General features: G+C 33.0%; 2 protein-coding genes across 6 annotated transcripts; both read right to left on the bottom strand.

The window, feature by feature from the left end:
* Nucleotides 1-2,092: 2,092 nt before the first annotated feature.
* On the bottom strand, nucleotides 2,093-13,947 carry LOC124408017 (ATP-binding cassette sub-family C member 11-like). 3 transcript variants are annotated; one of them, XM_046884651.1, is made up of 29 exons: nucleotides 13,248-13,947; nucleotides 12,101-12,319; nucleotides 11,678-11,818; nucleotides 11,168-11,329; nucleotides 10,805-10,952; nucleotides 10,412-10,743; nucleotides 10,088-10,178; nucleotides 9,808-9,981; nucleotides 9,504-9,651; nucleotides 9,229-9,377; nucleotides 8,903-9,013; nucleotides 8,690-8,829; nucleotides 8,477-8,570; nucleotides 8,147-8,343; nucleotides 7,264-7,537; nucleotides 7,031-7,176; nucleotides 6,755-6,866; nucleotides 6,131-6,334; nucleotides 5,832-5,930; nucleotides 5,624-5,753; nucleotides 5,308-5,461; nucleotides 4,927-5,055; nucleotides 4,635-4,726; nucleotides 4,325-4,512; nucleotides 4,062-4,218; nucleotides 3,771-3,954; nucleotides 3,249-3,435; nucleotides 2,816-2,974; nucleotides 2,093-2,694 (listed from the first exon to the last, which is right to left on the bottom strand). In XM_046884651.1, the coding sequence occupies exons 2-29, from the start codon at nucleotides 12,178-12,180 to the stop codon at nucleotides 2,587-2,589; spliced, it is 4,290 nt and encodes a 1,429-aa protein (XP_046740607.1). In that variant the 5' UTR covers nucleotides 12,181-12,319; nucleotides 13,248-13,947; the 3' UTR covers nucleotides 2,093-2,586. The 3 variants fall into 3 exon arrangements, with proteins under 3 accessions (XP_046740607.1, XP_046740609.1, XP_046740608.1); XM_046884652.1 differs by lacking the exons at nucleotides 2,093-2,694; nucleotides 2,816-2,974 and having other exon boundaries at nucleotides 3,258-3,435; nucleotides 3,802-3,954; XM_046884653.1 differs by lacking the exons at nucleotides 11,168-11,329; nucleotides 11,678-11,818; nucleotides 12,101-12,319; nucleotides 13,248-13,947 and having other exon boundaries at nucleotides 10,810-10,897.
* A 658-nt stretch (nucleotides 13,948-14,605) lies between these two features.
* LOC124408019 (LIM and senescent cell antigen-like-containing domain protein 1) lies at nucleotides 14,606-19,694 on the bottom strand. 3 transcript variants are annotated; one of them, XM_046884655.1, is made up of 8 exons: nucleotides 19,459-19,693; nucleotides 19,045-19,168; nucleotides 17,317-17,430; nucleotides 17,023-17,135; nucleotides 16,643-16,835; nucleotides 16,178-16,319; nucleotides 15,585-15,843; nucleotides 14,606-14,971 (listed from the first exon to the last, which is right to left on the bottom strand). In XM_046884655.1, the coding sequence occupies exons 2-8, from the start codon at nucleotides 19,050-19,052 to the stop codon at nucleotides 14,772-14,774; spliced, it is 1,029 nt and encodes a 342-aa protein (XP_046740611.1). In that variant the 5' UTR covers nucleotides 19,053-19,168; nucleotides 19,459-19,693; the 3' UTR covers nucleotides 14,606-14,771. The 3 variants fall into 3 exon arrangements, with proteins under 3 accessions (XP_046740611.1, XP_046740612.1, XP_046740610.1); XM_046884656.1 differs by lacking the exon at nucleotides 19,045-19,168 and having other exon boundaries at nucleotides 19,459-19,694; XM_046884654.1 differs by lacking the exons at nucleotides 19,045-19,168; nucleotides 19,459-19,693 and adding an exon at nucleotides 17,622-17,983.
* Nucleotides 19,695-19,733: the final 39 nt, after the last annotated feature.

Genomic DNA, 19,733 nt, shown 5'->3' on the forward strand with positions numbered 1-19,733 from the left:
GCGGCCAAAGCCAAATAAATTAAATCCAGTTAGAACAATGTCTTCTTTGTGGATAAAAAATTTGTCAAACAACGAATCTTAACTAAGAAAGCCCAATCGTCAATAATTTTAAAACAATTAAACTGTCCGTTTAATTTTAACGGATTACAGTTGATTTTGTTCGAAATCATCCACTGAAACTGGATTAACAATATGACATTGTCGCAGAAAAAAGCCAAAAAACGAACAAACAAACAATGATAATAATCAGAATAACTGTAGTAATGAAGTAAATAAGGTATATGTGTATGTAACATATTTACAAAGTGAATCCTCGTTCTGAAATATGTGTTACTACTTGTTACGTAAGTAATTCCACATTGATACATCCACCCAAATCATATAATTGCACAAAAACATTTTACTCTCAAGAAGGCTTGTGACAAGAATTGAACCTCATATAATAATGAAATGATGTTTTGAAACGCTGAAAGTCCGCTTCCCTCCCTACTTAGAACTATCAACCAGATTTGAATTTCTGTATTCCTAATCTTACTATGGGTACACAAATTTGAAAATGTGTCCCTGCATATTCCACTTTATATTTTACCATTAAAGAAAAACACTTTCAGTATATATTCGATTTCAACGAAAACATGTTGAAACAAAATCCTCGCACAACAATGGTTTGGAAGATAGAACGGAAAGTACTGTATTTGAAATTGATGAGTTGAAATTTCATCTCAACATGTAAAAGAAATATTTAAAAATGAGGCATTTTAACTAATTACGCTTTGATCATCACAGAGATTATATTTATCTACCATTTCTTTACCGTAAATTAAATCACTAGAAATTGTCGCAAGATTTTAAACAGCAATAATATATTTTTTTTAGATTCACATGTTTGACATAGATGTCTTTTGTGTTAACAATTCTATGTACGACGCACTAGTTTTTTATATTTAGTGATGTGATCAAGAGTACTTGCATTATTAACGATTTGTTGAAAGTTCTTTTAAGATTGAAATGAATCATTAGTTATCAGAACCAGCCAAGTGATATACCTTCAGCGGCAATGGAAAGACAGCATTAGGCAATCACTATTACGACGTCTAAATTTGTGGTTTTCAATTTCTTTAAGCATCGAATAGGGACTCTTTTCATTAAATTCAACTTCATTTATTTTTGTTATAATTTTCAGAACTTTGTTGGATTCACAATGTTTCTGCTTGGATGATTTTTTGGCTAGTTAATATAAGGTTTCATAACATCCTTCGAATAGAATGGGAAATTCAACTGAATACTGAACATAAGGATAGTTAGTCTGCACTGAATTCAAAATACTTGCTTTTTATTTCAGTTCAATTATAGATTCAAGTGTGAATTGTTAGTAGATATAAAAAATACCAGCAACACGTAGTACAACATGATAATATATTACCATTATTGTATAAATTCAAGTACAAAATAACGTTAATTGTAGTACCAGTTTTTCAGAGGCTACAATCTTGACGGATAGATAATAATTCTTACAGTCTTGTAGGCTTTTTATTTTTCTAGTGTCGTACATTGGTTTTATGCAATTTCTCACTGCTTTCTGAAATTTTTAAAAACAGAACAACAAGGAAAAGATAGACATTTACAATTGGTTAAAATTTATGTCGAGAAATGCAATGATTGAAAAAGGTTGTCATATTCAGGTATTTATTTCCCAATTCCAAAGTGGTAGAAATACTCGTCGCGATCATAATTGATCGCATGTCAGGTGAGAAACGTATGGACTGTTATCCAATTCTACATAAATCTAGACATTATATTGTAATTGTACACAAGTACGATATATTATTTAAAAACACTATTTATACATCGATATTAACAATGAGTGAAGTGATGTGTTATAATATAATGGTGCTGTTATACGTAAATAAATAATTTATTCAGTTTTTTAGATTGCACTCGTACCGATAATACTTTAATTTTTCGAATGTAGTGTACAATTCTATTCTTTATGATTGCTTATAGTTAACAATTCTTACATCCACATTCAATGTTTTATTTTATGTTATGTAAGAAATTCAATATACAAGGTATATAATAAATATATGGGACATTCTAGTTTAAATAAAGTAATCACTTTGCCAAAAGTCGCTGAGACTAAGACTCTTTTTATATAAAATTCTTTTTAATTTGCGGTATTCTCGGTGGGAAATCACCGAGCAACTCGAGGATTATTTTCTTCACAAACAACTGTACAGATTTGAACTTTTTAACAACCTAAACGCTGAGTCACGTCTGCTATTGGTAAAAAATTATTGCGAAGATGCGTGTCAGTACCTCATTGAAGGCAAATGGACGCAAAATTTGATAGACAAATGGAAAATGTAGACGTATTTGTGGCGAATAAAGAAAACTTGGATTATTTAGCGACGTGTGGAATAGAATGGTATAGAAATGTACCGGCATTTTTTTTGTCATCAACAATTTTGCTACCACGAAATCTGAACGATTTTCCGAAATATTTACTTAGCTACAAATGTACACCTTATTACAATTTGGTATTCATTCTCACAAGTTAAACAACGAATATTATTTTATATTGGATACCTAAAAGCTTGTTTCGAAGACGCTGTTCATAGCTGCCGTTACAAGGATTTCTGAACTCGCTAGGCTGTGTTGCGATGTTGACGATTTGCGATTTGCATTTTCAGTTACCTGGAAAAATTTTACATTTGCTCAATTCATTTTTTTTAAATGGTTTTTGTCTGCGATTTTTCCAAAATATGTATCAGAATTGATATTTTTTCAGTTAAAGAATTACATGCGTAAACTTTACCTTTCCATTACTTAGAGCAAGTGTTCTTTGACAATAGCGGACTCTTTGAGTAGAGAGCACAATTACTGTATGCTCGGGAAAAACATCCCTCAAAATTATTTCAATTTTTTTTTCTACATCTGCACCCAGATCTGTCACTGATTCCTCGATAATCATTATCTGTAATTATGACGATATTGGTGAATTGGATGTTCGATTAGTTAATCTTTTTTCTCCTCTTCTCTTCTGTCTATCTGTCCGGATGTTACTTTATACCTTCAGAACTACTGAACCGATTTTGGTTTTGTTTTTACTGTTGATAGCTACATCGTCTGGCCAGATTTCAGGCTATATTTCATTACAAATAGATCAAAAGTTTCGGAGGAATAACGACACTTTTAAGTCAAGTGGGAACAGGCTGCTAGTTACAAATATCTTTGTATTCAAAACCTACTTTAATAGTTTTTTGAAGAATCACTCGTGCAAAGAATATCAGTTTACGTTCGCCAGCTGTAAAGCAATTAGTAGCATCACTTTCCAACTTTTCTTCGAGTTTTGAAACCTTTTCCCAAAGAAAAACTCTCTGCAGCGATACCATCAGTTCTTTGTCGGACATTTTACCCATTGGATCCAGATTGTATCTAGATAATGAAGATTTGTTTTATCGTCTTTGTAGAAAAAGTAACGATATAGCAACTTAGTTGTTAAATGAACGCAATATTTTCATATGGTTATTTAGTGTGCACTTATTATGAATTCTAAGAATTGTGAATGCAATTATTTCTTGCAATAGAGTTCGCAAAATACTACAAATTAAACGAAGATGTTAGAATACCAGAGGATTTAAACGAATTATAAAGCATTTCAGTACTACAATATGGTCAAATTTGTTAAAAATTCATAGCTATTAGCTGAAACAGTGACTTCATGACGAATTAAGCTTATATTGTACTTCGTATTATTAGACGTAACTTACTTTATACTGCCATTGAAAAGCAAAGGATCACCTGGTATAAAAGTAATACACTGCCTTAGCTTGTCCATTGGAACGTCGCTGATGTTTGTATTTCCTATACAAATCTTTCCCGAATGAACTTCTATAAATTTATATAACGCAGATACTATCGATATCTTGCCATTAGTTTGAGAACCGATTAGTGCTAAAAAAAAAAGATGGTCAAATAAAATATCTCACACCCTTACTACTTCTCTAGAAGCATACACGCTTCAATAGTAAAATAAAGCCAATTCTACATGATATACAAACCAATTTTTTCACCAGAAGCAACTTCAAAATTCAATATGTCTAGATCTGGATCTGTATTTACGCTCATAGACAATGTAACGTTTTCAAATTTAATACTGCTATCGATTGGCCAATTTGTAGGCAGATTGATATTTCCTGGTATTTCTTTTGGAATATTCTATAAAAATAAGCATGAGTTAGTCAAAGATTTTAATTAAACTAATGATAATTGGTTCAATGTTATGGCTCATATAAGTGAAATGGAAATGTAAAATAATATTCACCTCAACATAAAAATCTAGTCCTGTGATGGCCATAAAACTTGTATATGCACTTGCACTTGCTCCTGTTATACTGACAGTGCTAGCGACCAATTGCAGTGTACAAATTGTAGCCAAGACCATTAACTCAAATCGATCACGTATACTGGACAGTACGACGCAGATTAATATTACTGCCCCTAATGTCAATGCTGTGAAATCAAATACATGGTGAATACTGAATTGAAACTGAGGATTCAAAATACATTAATTCTTAAAAAACTGAAGCACTACTCATACTAAAGGTGTTCAATAAGTAATAAATTAGTTTCACCTCCTAATAATTTGATTCTATATTCCATCCATAATTTGATTGCATGTAACATAAAATTGTAGGTTGAATTATGATCGCAGTATCTGTAAAACCTGCAACACAAAATACGTAAATTGGTAAGTTTATATGCCATAATGAATTGCACACTAAATTTGTTTCGTCAAAGAAGTTTCAGAAATTTTTTATTCATTATTATACGTATACGTGATCCAGAAATGAACTATGAATTCACTGCGGCGAATATAGAATTTAAAAGAAGTTTGGATAAAAGATTACGAAGGAAATCACTCACTTCTTTTTAAAATCTTTCTCCTTATGGTAGGCTTGAATAGTTGTTCGTCCATCAATGGTATTGAAAGCATGGTTATACATTGGTATAGCAGAGTTGACCTTTACCTCGTATAGTCCCGTTATGGCTCCGCTACAATTGAGAATAAATATAGACTAACGCATGGGCAGATCATTACTTTATACAACAAGCTTAAGGAAGCTGGTTTTTAATTCTTCCTGAATCCGAATAAGGAATTGTTGAGACTGAAACATAAACTTGTACTACTTTTGAACAGAAAACTATCAACAATCTGTAAGTTGGAGATGCTTATAAATATTTATTGCGCTTTTGTGTTATTATCAAACATCTTTTGATCAATAATCATACTTTGGATTAACTCACCGAACATATATGCTGTACGAAATTGCTGCAATAACAAATAGCGTGATCGGTATGAGTAGCCACGGTGAGACAAGTCCAAGTATAGCTGAACTAAACATACTAATCCCTGCGTGCATCAGTATGGTTATTATTGACCTTGGCAGTACAGAGTCAACTGAAATGATTGATTATAAATGTTAATTTCAAGTCGCAATCTAAATTTACAAATCTATGTTGGACATCCAGTTTCACGTGTCCAACGAAGAAACTCTTTCGTACATCAGATTTGCTATTACATTTTTCAAATTGCTTAGCATAAAATCATTAATTAGTATACCTTCATATAAGTTCAGACTGCATGTATTGAGAAGAACAGAAATCGGTGTCATTGTAAAAAGAGACATTTGTGCTGTATAGAGTCCATTAATCCATTGGCGATGTAGCTTTTTTGCAGCTTTGAAGACAGCCTATAAATAATAGATATCGTGTGCTTATTTTGTGCAATTCGCTTCACTTCATAATTATAGGTAAACGAATTTACTTACGTTATTATATAATAGCATTAAAATTATACTGAATAATATCATGGAGCCAACCATTGACGCAAATACAATCATAATGTGCACATTGTCGTCAATCGTCCTCTGAAACAAAACAAAAAGATCTTATAGTCATAAATCTAAAAACTTGCGATAGTAAAACATAATTAGTGGGCTTATTTCCTAACTTTACAGCTACGTGTGATTGCAAAAATAATTGCAGTCTTATTAGGATTAATCAATCGGTACAAAACTGCAGATATGCAGTAAAAGTGATGAAATATGATCACAGAATTTACACTTACTTCTGCTATATATGCAAATGCTAATGGTCCTACGGCTATAATGAAGGCACAAAACATGGAAATGACACATATGCCGATTGCTTGAAACCATCCACCAGAGTTTTTTACGTATACTCCATATTCCACAACTGGCTTCTTCGCATCTGTACTGAATTTAACTGGGAATTCGGAATTCAGTTCATGTTTCAGTGGTGCCGAGTCTTCCTGTGGTAAAACAATAAACATGAATATGAATATATAGTTTTTAAGCCAGATAACACAATAATAGTTCCCGAGTTTTATTTAACAAACCTGGGATAAATTGAAAGTTTGGGTTAATATATGTATAATGTTTAGAATACAAAATAAGGAACAAGTTATGGTATGTATAGTAAGTAATCGTTATCAGCATTTATGAAACATTCATGAACGACGTTCCTAGAATTCGATAACAATATTTTTGTTTTATTCTCATCAAGAATAACGTTTCTTTAATTGATATACATTTTGAATGGATTTTTCATATTTGCAGGAAATATGATTATTTCGTAGTATTTTTGATAAGGAAAAAAAAAAAAACTCCTGATTTCCCGCCAAAATCAATCAAAATGTATTTTGCTTTAAAAAATCAACAGTTATACTCACATCATCCAGCATGCTATCCAAAGACGCATTTGTACTTGAGCTACTCAAAACTCCTCTCGGCGTTGCTACCATTAACAATTGAGCAGATGATGGACTTATTGGTTCTCCATCTCTATGAAAATAAAATAATTCGTAGTATAAGGAGGACGATGATGGTGATCATATACGGCGGTATGTAGTTAATGGTAACGTCAAGTATTTGTTTCCTTATGTATTCTCAACATTTGATTTATACGCATGCACACAAATTACCCAACAGAATCCAAGTTTATTTACCTGTAGTATCTTCGTTGATACTTTTTCATGTACGAATGAATAAGTCGAATGTATTCGCTATCCCATCGAATAAGTTCTTCGTGTGATCCCTGCTCAACAATACGTCCTTCTCGCATTACATAAATAGTGTCGCACCTATTCAAAAACTAACAATAACAATTAAAATTCGATATCATAACTTTATCGTAGATATCATTAATCAATGGCATTTATTCTTAATAATGGCTGCATACTTGGATTTTTTCAGAAACCATAATGACAGTTTTTCTTCCCATAGCTTCTAGGAAGCACTTTTCAAATATTTGATTACTTTCATTCACATCGCTTACGTCAGCAAGCGGATTATCCAGTAAATTTATATCTCTTCGAGCATATACTGCTCTGGCTAATGTGATTCTCTGTTTTTGAGAAGGGCTTAAATTCACTTCTGTAAGATCAGTGTCATCTGATGCTGGTAGTAATGCAATATCTGCATTCAATTGACAAGACTGTAGTGCCTTGTAATATCTGAAAAGCATACCAAGTTACTGTACTTAATGCTTAATGCGACGATATAATTTCTAGGAGAAGGTACGATAATCATCTATAAAAATTTCGAAATATACAGCCTCGGCAGAAAAATTTTCTAAACATAACAGGCAATGAAAATGTTCATTTAAAGATCGTGCTAAGCTTTGAAGTCGTGACTGACAATTTGAAATATATTTAGATGATTTATGCAGTTATATTTTACCATTTCTTTTAGAAGACATTCGAAGTAATCAATTCTATTATTGTCAATTTTACAGCAGACTGGATTTTTAAATTGTATTGTTATCTTCACAACAAAACTATAACCACTCAGATTTCTGACATTTTATCAAAAGTGTAATACAGCCCGACTTCACAATAATTATCAATTCTTGATTTTATTTTATCATTTTAATTGGAAGTGACAAATATCATAATATTTATTACTAATTTTCAATTATTTCATCAGAGATGAGAAAATTAAGATTTGGAGCTTCAAAATATGCTAATCATGCTAATGTATCCGTTTGAGTGTATTTCATAGAAACGAGTGACTTTTAGTGTTCTAATAACTTTCAGTATACTTTGAGTTCTCAAGTAGCATACCTGCTTGAGTCAAATGTCTCTCCAAAAATTATATTCTCCTTCAGTGTTCCTTCGAGTAACCAAGGTGTTTCAGGAACATAGCTACACGTTCCATCCCTGGTTACATGCCCACTAATATGATGTAGGTGTCCCATGAAAGCAAGGAGAAGCGAGCTTTTTCCTGAACCGGGCTGACCGCAAATTCCTATTAATTTTCCCTTTGAAATTAAACGGAACATAAACGGTTACTCAACGAAAAGTACGAACAAAAATTTCTAACGTTAATTGATTCATCGATCGAGTTTATTCTTTGTGCTATTGAATGAAATTCATGTAATGTTTTGTACCTACTTTTGGTGCGTAAAAATTAATATCGGTTAATGTGTGTGTAACTGATAATGCATTGAAACGAATCGGAGGTCCGTCCTGATTTTCTAAGTAAAACCTGTAAAACGTTTGGAATATTTTCACAACTGTATGAAAGAAAAAAAACTGACGTGTCTGACTTGTGTACAAGAATTCAAACAAGGGGCATTTTACAGAATATAAAAAGGACCATCTTACTGGGAAGTTCGTTTGCCTGGACTATCAACGACTTGTTTATCCTGTACCCATTTAAAGTTTCCTCGATTTACTGTTATTGCTAAATTTTTGTCTATTGGCTTGTCCGGGTATCTGTCTGCTTCCTTCAGCATTAAGACTGCCTGAGAAAAAAATCAGTTAGTACTACATATGTTAGCATTTGTACTCCATATGTCGACTAGGATGGTTCTTCACCTTCAATTTATTTAGAGATGTACTTCCTCTTGATATACTGCTCATTGCTAACCAGCTGCTTCGTACGCACTGCTTCAGGTTGATAAGCAAGATCACTAACATGACCATGTACTGAAATCGGAAAATATGTATTTTGCAACGTTGTGATAAAACTAGTTTCTTTGATGATTTTAATACATATTTTGAAGTATTAAGACTGATTCGAGGATAAAATTTGAATTTATATGATCATTCGATCATGAAAGTAGGATCTATCATTATTTGTTTAACTAACTGTTACATGTGTAATTTATTTTGGATATTGTAATAAGGAAATGCCATCTTACGTCTGCCGATTCGACGTACTTCATGGTCAGTAGTCTGGCTATAGTAGCTGTACAAACAGTTATTACAGGGATAAAGTGCACCATAGATAAACTCCAGCCCTCACTTAAGCCCCCGAGTCGCATTTCGATCAATTCCTTCTTTCGTACGTCTGAATCAAATTAATCACACTTACCGAACAGGATATAGAGAGATAGAAATATTATTATTAGCAGCCTTAAATTTAAACGCGTCAAATTCCAGGAGGATAACATTATCATGTATTATTCAAACATACCTTCTATTTTATTTCTAAAACAGTTGTCCCACAGCGTCATTTTAGCGAGGTGTATATTAGTTACAAATTCTTCAACTAAAGACATCCTAGTTAATGAATAATCCGATGTTTTAGTTGCAAAAACAGATGTTAAATATGCTGTAAGTATCTGAAAAAAAAAATACTGGTTGAAATACTTGTGCGACATTCAACTACTACTGCGCTGACGTGATTGATTATCATGCATTTTATAGCTTACTATTTCGTAGAGACAAACATTTTTTTGAAGTACAACATTGATCTAATAATTGTAAGGTGCAATTACCAAGAACAAGTAAAAAAGTATTAATACGACAATACTGATTAGAGCCCAATTCCCCATAAGGTGCCAGACAAAAAGTGAGATCAGTATTAATATAATTGGTCCTGTGAAAATCAGTGGGCCATTTGTGATGAGTTCGTATAAAGTATCACTGTCCGGAACAAAGTAAGTTATTGTCTGGAATGAAAATTTTAATTATTAAGGTAACATCTGGTATGAGAAGTTTTTTCTTTTTTTTTTTTTTTATACAGGAAATTTATCTTATTACATAAATTAAATTTACCTGGTATGCCGAAGCTCGATATCTCACAGAGGAGTGAATCAGCTTTTTATACACCAATGCTAAACAGGCTGATCTTAAACGTGATGCTGTTCTACATAAACATAAGTAGTCATAAGTATCGAAATATTAGAACTTATGAAGCATTTATTAGGTCTTATTATGTTAAGAGCATATCAGAAGATTTCAAAATACTTTGATTCAGGATCAGTTAGACATTTCCTTAAACAAATTCCAGTAATACGAACTTTTTAGCGTGGTGCTTGTAAAATGGTTTTAAAGGCAAATCTTGGAGGTATATCATGTTAGTCCGGACAAGAAACTCACCTAAGATTGAGGGTCGAACTCCATGCAATTAAGAAGTAAGAAATTATTTCAGCAAGAATTAGTATTATGATGTTGCAAAAAATAATTGCTTCATCTATCATTATCAAGTGTTTAACAGAGCCTGGTAATTTATTGATAATTCCTCTGCCCACCGACGGTTTTGTTGCTGATTCACTCAGCATATCGTTCGGCACTTTACCGTGGCCTTTAAACGAACTGTTCACAATGGATGAAGAATTATGATTTGGAATACCAGCTGTACCATTTATTGTGATATTGTACATTGCATTTCTATCCTCTATAGCTGAAATAATTCCTTGGAGAAGAAAAATCTGAAAAATACAGGTTTGACAATTATTCACGGATCTACATAGATAATATAAAATGACTTACCGGACCTATGAGAGAAATTAGTGTGCCCAGCATATAAATGAAAGATGCCATCAAAACTCGCGTTCTTACGAATTTCCATGCTATCCGAGGTACTGACGCACCTGCCTGTCCACGTTCCACCACATGCGCGTGCCATAATCCATCTAATCTGTGGTAAAGATAAGTCAGCTGGTTAATCGAAAGTGTGTGACTAACGGTAAACAGTAATTCCTAATGGGTCGAGTAAGTTTATTATTGATACATGTTTGTGTGTTGCACAATTTTTTATCTCATAGAATGATTAGGCGCTGCATCCTTGTCACGGACGTCGGATTACATCTAATAATGTATCTGAAAACGATTAGTGTAAATAAACTTGCTCACCTGGGGCCATTTATTTGGCATGAATCTTGGGCTGCAGCTGTAGGCAACGCCTTATTTCTCATCCCATTTTTGCAGCCGGCGGATAAGTATTCGTTCAACCAACTAAATGATACACTCGAAAACAGGCCGATTTTATCTACAGGTAATTCTGATCCAGGTGTTCTACGTGCAGAATAATATATGTTGTAGTATATATTAATCGTATATTCAAATGAGAAGTTTTTAGAGTATCCAGTATTTAACCATCTAGTTTTATGTTATGCTCAATTGAATGCATAGCTAACGTATCGCGATTCATGATTGCAACTTTGAAGCAACGATAATTCTTTCTGTCATGTGTGGTGATTATAAAAAGTACGTATTTGAAATTATCTAAAACACATCCCGGTTAACATCTTTAATTTTAATCAAACATTTGAGGGTAATTCTAATTATTTAGGTATATATTTTATAAATTTGTCAAATCATCCAATAAGATTATCGTAATTTAATGTATTGTCGACAACGCACCTTCTGAACCTAATAGGGACCAGATTAGTAAGTGCTGTGGCATATCGAGACAATCGATTGTGTGGAACATATGTGGAGTTGTGCTTCGAGACATAATTCTCATTTCTTGGAAAAGGTCTTGGAAGACTAGCAGTGTCCAGGCTGTGAACATCAGGTCTTAATTAAATATAGAAGATATTAAATAGCAAGTAAAAATTGGATTCTTATAAGAATGATGAAGCAAGTATTACGACTGTGTGTTAGTCATGGATTCTGAAAAATGACACTGCACTGTCATCAGAAATACCGAAGTCTTAATTAATACGTGCAACTTTTAAGAACGTGCATATCAGATAAAACTGAGTAATTGTTTTGCTTTATCGTATAGCGATTATTGTGAATATAGCTCAAACTCTGTTTTCATTGCATGTCAATTGTCCTCACCTGGTTGTAATACTTTCTGTTCCATCGAGGCGATTGTAGCTGTGATCTGGGGACGAAGACATCGTCGGGAATTTATTCATCGCATTAATGCAACACTTCTTTGTTTACAGCAGTTGCACATAGTCCGAATCGTTTCTTCATTATTGTTATGCACAATTATTATCACGTATACGGCGCCTTATATTATCTGCATTGCATTCACAGCCGATGATAACTCATCTAAATATAATATGTATTTAGCAATTTCTTTTTATTTGTCTATGAATATATGTATGTCAATTATTACCAGACTTCAGATGTACGCAAGTGAAAATCATTCTTTGTCCTAGCTCTGTCAACATAGATCTCCGGATACATGAGTATTTCTTGAAAAATTATATGAATGCAGCTAAGACTGAGGCATCTATTTCACAGTTGATAAGACAAACTGTTTGATTTATAAGGAATGCTGGCTAGATTATATATATATACATATTTGCTACTGATGATTCATTATAAACGAGCTGAGTCCGAAGAACCATGTATAGTTATTGGAAACGAAGTACATGAATATGTACATTGAACAATTAAATGTAAAGTAACTTTAGTTTCAGTAGAGTAAAATGAACTTTTCTAACTACTACCTGCATGTACCTACAGTATATCGAAACATTAAGCAATCATAATTCTCTCACTTACTATTCTTATTTGTGTATTTGTGAAATTCTTATGGTTCACATATTTGTAATACAGCAAAAGTTTACGAAATAATATCAACACAACGGAACTTTATGTGAACTCATTCAAAATGTATCGGTAAATCAATGAAAATTGAAATATGGAAGAAAGAAAAGTGATTCACGAACAAGTTTGATGTTCATTTCAAACTGTTATCATAAAATGCAGTATTGTTGAAAAATATTAGTATTAAACGTAATATTCAATTAATAGTAATCTGTATTTAACTTTGGTATGTTGTTTATGATCTGAAAAATTTTCACGTCACGTGCAATATCCGAGCAAACTAACACGTCATTATAAAGAATCAATGTTCCGTTGTGATTTTTAGTAAATTTTAATGTTGACATCAGTGCAGACGAAAAACAGGAATATACAGATTTACGGTTTTATTTGAACACATGATGCATACAGGAATATATAGACTTACGGTTTTATTTGAACACAATAATCCACACGCTGTATTCACTGTACAAATCCTGTTCTTTTTTCTCGTTGTCAAAGTACACGTTAATTCGTCTTGGCACTAAAAACGGTTTGCATAGAAGAACATGAGCACGAATTCCCTGGCAGAGTACAGCAATCTGACTATAAATTGGTTACCAGTCTTCGCAACTGATACCTTATCAGCCACTCCTGACAGATACCGTTTGGATATTGCTCTGCTATCAGATAAAAGATAGGTACTAGCTATGCTATTTCGGAAAGTTTTAATATCGATTTTAAATAGTGTAACTTAAAAAAGTGAATTTTCTGCGTACGTGTGTGTAACGTAGATTTATTTTATCAGACCGACGTATTACGTATACGAATGCCAAGCAGTAACGCATTTATGTGGGTACTACCATTTTTTTTTTTCTATTTTCTTTTTCGTTATTGTTGGCTTATCTCTAAGCGTGACCTACCCTCCATTATACTTATCTCATACACCAGGTCAAGTAAAACGAATAAAACAGGTCGCTTTTCGAGATTACACATATAATACATATATATGTATATATATATATATATATTTCAAACTCTTTGTTAATACAATAATGTAAAATAGTTTAGTTTTCTCAAGCAGTAATATTACATAATATACTTGACGAAAGAGTATTACAAAATAGATAATAACAATTTTTCTTATACGTGTATAATAGACTGTATCAAATAGATTGACTATTTTTTTTTTTTGAAAAATATACTGAAAATATTGTTTAGGATAACGAAAAAAGGCGCCTGTTAAAATGGGCGCTCTTAATTTTAATTTTAAGATGTGCCTCATCGCGATTTTCTACTTTCCATAAGAATAACAATATATATATATATATATATTGTTACAAATTGCAACATAATAATTTGATTTATAGAAAAGCACCGTTAAAAATTTATCAAGGACTAGCACTATAAAGTGATGAAAATATTCACAGATCAGCATTTTAATATATGTTGTGTGTATACTGTATACATGTAAAATTGCTGTTTGTATAATTATTACTGTAGTATATTATGATGCATTAATAAGTGGTAAGTCAAGTGTAGGACAACTACTACGAATTTTGATAAGCGATACTTTTGCTATTCTTAAGCTAAGTATAAGGCACGAACATTTGAGAATGCTTCGACGTTGGATCGAAAATGGTTGTTCATTCTCTGGGTGTATTTGGAAAAATCTGACTAACAGAATGCTAACAGTGCATAATGCATATCGAATAATTAGAAGATGCGCGTTATTTAGCCAAATAATATTTATCCATTATGTGATAAAAATTTACTTAAAAATATAGTCAGTTAAATCAAATGTTTTAGTAGAGGAGACAAATTTAACCAATATTACGTTTTACTTTGATTACTTCTCCAAAGAATGTTCTTTTTCTAATGTAATTTTAAACGGCAATTGCTAAGCACAATAAATATATAAACATACATGTACTTTTTCAAACAAATCCGGTAAAAACGTTTTAATATTCGTTTAGGCAGGTATTTTTTTTGGATTTAAATCGTACATACGACGCATACGCCTTTTCAGTTCCTGGGGAAATTTCTCGTAGCACTTCTTACAAGCAGGTTTCAAGTCGAATTCGAAGAATTTTGTCTTTTGGTTCATCTTTTGGTCACAAAATGCGCATGCAAAATGATGTACGCACCATGCCTTGTTTAATGCCGTAAAAACTGCAAATAAAATGACAGAGAGAATGATTTATAAAAAAAATTACAACTTAATTTTGATTATCAACACGTTAGGTTTGCTAAATTATAAATGTGATTCTTTTGCTGCGAATTTTATTAAATTATGATGAACGTAAACTTCAACAATTTATAAAATAGAAGATTATTACAGATATAAATTTTCGCCACATTTATTCGAATAATACTCTTCGTGAAGTTATAGTTCAATTTGTAATTTTGGTCTAATAACGTAGTACTTTAATATTGTAATTTGCAATTAGACAATGTTTGATAATAATTATTCTACTATTTTGTGAAGAATTGTAAGTGAAATTCAATTGTTTATTACTTTTCTAGTATTTGATTGGCACAAATTGAATTGCTAATAATTATTGGGAAGTATCCACTGCAGACTGATGAAAATTTTAGTGGAAACTAGAACACAGTGCTACTACTAAATGCTATCAACGATAGGCATTCATTCTGAAGTATAACCCAATAAAAGAAAGATTGAACCAATAAATAAGGAAACAACTGAAGAGTAATCGAAGAATCAAAGTGACGACTGCATAATATTCGAAATCTTAACACAGTTGTTAAAAATAACAAAACTTACCATCTCCAGCAATTACTTGGTTGCAAACAAAACAGAGGTTTCCAAATAGCTGGTGATAATGAGTCTCACAGTAAGCAAGACCCTTTTTCTCGTAGTGACGATGACCTAAGAATGGCTTCTCACATTTTGCACAAACAAAGTGTTCCACGTGCCAATGTTTTCCCAAGGCGGTGACAACTCTCTCTTCTATCGGACGCCGGCAAGCTCCGCAGATCGGTATTCCCATTTTGTCGTGGCATCTCAGACAGTATAGTTCGTTCTGTAAAATAGATACCTAATATACGCATTTGTTTCAAGCAATGTTGTAGCTTCTTTTACATCAGGAAATTAAAAGTAGACATGTTCTTATGTCTAGTAATAGTGTTATGACTGTTGGTAGGTAAAGTTATTACGGATTCTCCTCAGCAGGTAGCTCTAACGTTATAATCGATGTGAAAAATATGAAAACATTTGCAAGATATGCTTCAGCCCGACTTTGACGGGTTTTACTTTGTCGTCAGTCAATATAGGGTAGCAACAACAGACAAGTAACAAAACACAGCAGTTTGGCTGTAGCTTATGTAAAACAAAAAAAAAATTCAATGCTAAAATACCATTTCATTAGCCGCAAATCCGGGTCTTGACCTAACTTCTCTGGCATCGGCATTCAACTCAATCCCGCAAGCCGTGCAGTTGAAATGGTAGGGATGATATACCTCACCACGGAAACGTAGCGGCTTGTCGTCGATTATCCCACTGTAGATAGAAATGTTATTTAGTCAATGATTAGTAGAAAATTATGCTACAATACACAGATTTTCGAGTTGTTTTTAAACTATCTGCGGTATCCCTAGCAGTATAGACTATAAGCTCGGCTTAAGTATTATGCCTATGGTAGACCCTCTTCTTCGTTTCTGGCCTGTGAGATAGAGGGTTTTACTTATATAGCTCATAACAATCAGTTCTACTCAGATGGTCCGCCGAGAGATAAATAAAGTATCAGTTGATGAAATCATGTATTGATTAATATTATAGATAATTACCAACCGGTATGGAAATTGTAGAAAATAAGTACGTACTGGCATTGATGGCAGATATGCTTCCCAAGAGCACCAGCTTTTATTCGAGCGTTACAGGTATGACACAATGCTCTTCCTTGGCATTTCATGAAACCAGTTTCTGCTAGTTCACCGCTACACTCCTCACAACGGAAGCAACCAGGATGCCAGTTAGCATTCATGGCTTTGATTACTCGACCAATGACAAATTCACCTGAAATTCAATTTTCCTTTAGTATGGATCTAGTTAAATGTTTGCCTGAATAAAATTCTAGTAACTATTTTCCAAAATGTTAGACATATCACTCTTGACTTAATAGTCCAGGAAAAAATGGCTAAACTGGTGGAAAATGCTTGGAATATAACAAAACCTTATAATTAATGTCACGCGTACAACTTACCACACTTTCCGCAACAAGGAGCGAATAGAACATGAAAATCATGTTCACAATACTTTCGTCCTTCAAATTCGTAGAAAATACCCTCGGGAAATGGGCGGAAGCACTGTGCACAACTGTGAAAACGAAAATCTGTATATATTATATCAAGTATCGAAATTATATGTGATCTGATCGGTCAGAAAAATTATCAATTTAAAAAATTCTATCAGAATTGTGCTGGAGACTAAAACGTCAATCGTTAACAAACATTCCGGTGTTTTTATAGATCCAGTTCCATGCTAAAGTGTTACTCACACAAAACATTGCGGGTGCCATAATTCTCCACGAGAATTGACAATCTTTTCGTGAGGCTCGAAACCCTCGCGACAACGGGAGCAGAACATGTCGTCCAGAGACATCCCTGTGACTCTGTAATAAAATAAACAAATTAATGATAGAGAGAAATTTGCTATATTGGATATAGAAAATCATTCCGTATTGAAGTTTAATGGACCAATGATGTCACTGAATTTTGTTACAGAATATTTAGTTATAGCATGAAGTTGATGATTAAAATAAGTTATAGAATAGTTGGTCAGTATAATTCTTTTGCTATATACCCTGTCTTGTTTGTAGTTTGTTTTTTAGGTTCATTAGTGTCGCAGTAAGCATTTTTAAAATTTCTTGGCGGGAGTTTAGGAGGTTTATCAAAACCCTTCCATTCGGTCAATTCCTCGTAGTCACATACGAAAGTAGATTGATTGCTGTTCGAGTCATTGGTAACGTCTTTTTCAATTAAATTTTCTCGGGATTGTGCACGCCTATTATACAATTCGCTGTGATCTAATGACTGGATGGATATAGACATAGGAAATGGAAGAGTATCACTGTTTCGGGCCATTCTTAAGTCTTAAAAATTCAATATAACACATCGAAAGTCCGTATTTGTCGATAAAAAAAACTTAACGAAACCACAATTTAGAATTCAAGCGTTTCCATCCATATTAAACACAATTTTTTTTACTCAATTGAAGAACGAGTCAGTTGTTCGTGTATGTATAGATTGATATGTTATCTCGTAGTAGTCTCTGTTCGAATAGATAAAATTTCAAGGTAGATAAGGAGTGGATCGTCAGCTTTTCTAATATGGGTGCTAAATATTATTCCTCAAATGGATTCTGTTCCCGTAATACACCTACTTGCCACTCGGTGTAATAATTAATGCTGATTAAGCACAGCTGACTAACGCGCTTCGATATAATCATCATGTGAGTAATGCAAAAGAATTGAGTTTCATTGCACGGCAAAAAAATACATTCAGCATCCACCAGTAAGATCGTGAACCGTATGGAAATATTAAAAAAATGTAATTATTTTTTCACATTTTCGAATAAAAATCAAATTGTTTCTGTTCGATTCTAAAATATGTTTGTATATCAATCAATCATGACAAAATGTACATAGTTCAGACCACATAAACAATGTCAAATGAAACTTCCAAATATAAAATATCATTAACTTTTGACGAAATACGTTACTCTGGAGTAAATGAGACTTGGGAATATTGGATTAACAAATACTTAAACTTATAATGAATGGATGGGAACTTTGGGAACATGAATCAGAAGATTAAACTGCATCTGATGCAACAAATGTAAGCATATCAATTAATATCTGAAGCTGTCATGTACTGAAATGTTCAAGTACCACCGATTAATAAGTTTGTATGATTTAATCAATACAACTACAAATGGGAGTGTACAAAATACTAGATAAATACCATGCCGAGATATCGCAGTAAAAAATATTACAAAACACGTTGGGTGGATTCAACATGTCATAAAGCAATTTTGCTAGGGATTTATGGAAAGTAACTACAAAATGTGAATAAGGTGTGTTCACTTGATATGCAATGCCTTTTTTTAATTGATTTATGCGGTATACATTTAATTAAACTGGATGTGATAAGGTTTAGTTTATGTTAAGTCTATGAAATTGGATGAAGTCAATGCTAAAAATAGGCAACTACACAGCATTGCTTACCCTGGCATAATTTGTCTGGCGATACTTGAAAGAAGAAGATAATATATGGATTAGAAACTGAGGTGGGACTGGAGAATTTGGCTCCAGCACCCTGACACTCGTTTTATTTGCCTCTTCGTTGATTCTGGAATTAGAACGGGATTCACGGATACACAAAACTGCTCAGACGATTTCTACATCCGCACATGATGTCACATTCGTATTATGCACTGCGGAACGTGTCCCACCCAGTCGTTTTACATAAACGTACTTACACTGCCATTCTTACCAAAGATATTTTGGTGAAACTACGTAATCCCCGAAGAATATTGTAGTTAAAAAATATGTTTGTACACTACAGGTTATACCTATATGCGGTATATATGTATGTATATATATATATATATACATGTATAGAGATATCGGTTTACTTACCTAGTAGATCGTAGACAAACGGAGAATTTATACTTAGTATCGGTCAATTCGTTGTCATTAGCGAAGACTGGAGAAGCTTACACGCCCAATTCAGTAAAAATAATTTATTTTCCCTTCTGCTCATTCAGCCAATGAGACGACGGCGCATTAAGTCTATCCTTTTAAAGATGTATATGTATGTATGGATAATCTGTGGGCGGATATGGTTACGAGATGTAGTAGTTTCGCACTTTCTTCACACACCCAACAACTTATGACACAGATTTTTTCCGTAT

Source organism: Diprion similis, chromosome 7 (assembly GCF_021155765.1).
Source record: "Diprion similis isolate iyDipSimi1 chromosome 7, iyDipSimi1.1, whole genome shotgun sequence".
Lineage (NCBI taxonomy): Eukaryota > Metazoa > Arthropoda > Insecta > Hymenoptera > Diprionidae > Diprion > Diprion similis.

Excerpts from the sequence above, each read along its gene's own strand:
- LOC124408019 (XM_046884654.1), bottom strand. The coding sequence starts at position 17,902 with ATGGCCCGAAACAGTGATACTCTTCCATTTCCTATGTCTATATCCATC. Across the intron at positions 17,431-17,621 it reads CAAACTACAAACAAGACAGG|AGTCACAGGGATGTCTCTGG; the intron begins GTATATAGCAAA and ends ATTTTATTACAG. Across the intron at positions 15,844-16,177 it reads GATTTGCGGCTAATGAAATG|AACGAACTATACTGTCTGAG; the intron begins GTATTTTAGCAT and ends TCTATTTTACAG.
- LOC124408017 (XM_046884651.1), bottom strand. The coding sequence starts at position 12,180 with ATGAATAAATTCCCGACGATGTCTTCGTCCCCAGATCACAGCTACAAT. Across the intron at positions 7,538-8,146 it reads GAGACATTTGACTCAAGCAG|ATATTACAAGGCACTACAGT; the intron begins GTATGCTACTTG and ends TATGCTTTTCAG. Across the intron at positions 4,513-4,634 it reads TAGAATCAAATTATTAGGAG|CATTGACATTAGGGGCAGTA; the intron begins GTGAAACTAATT and ends TTGATTTCACAG.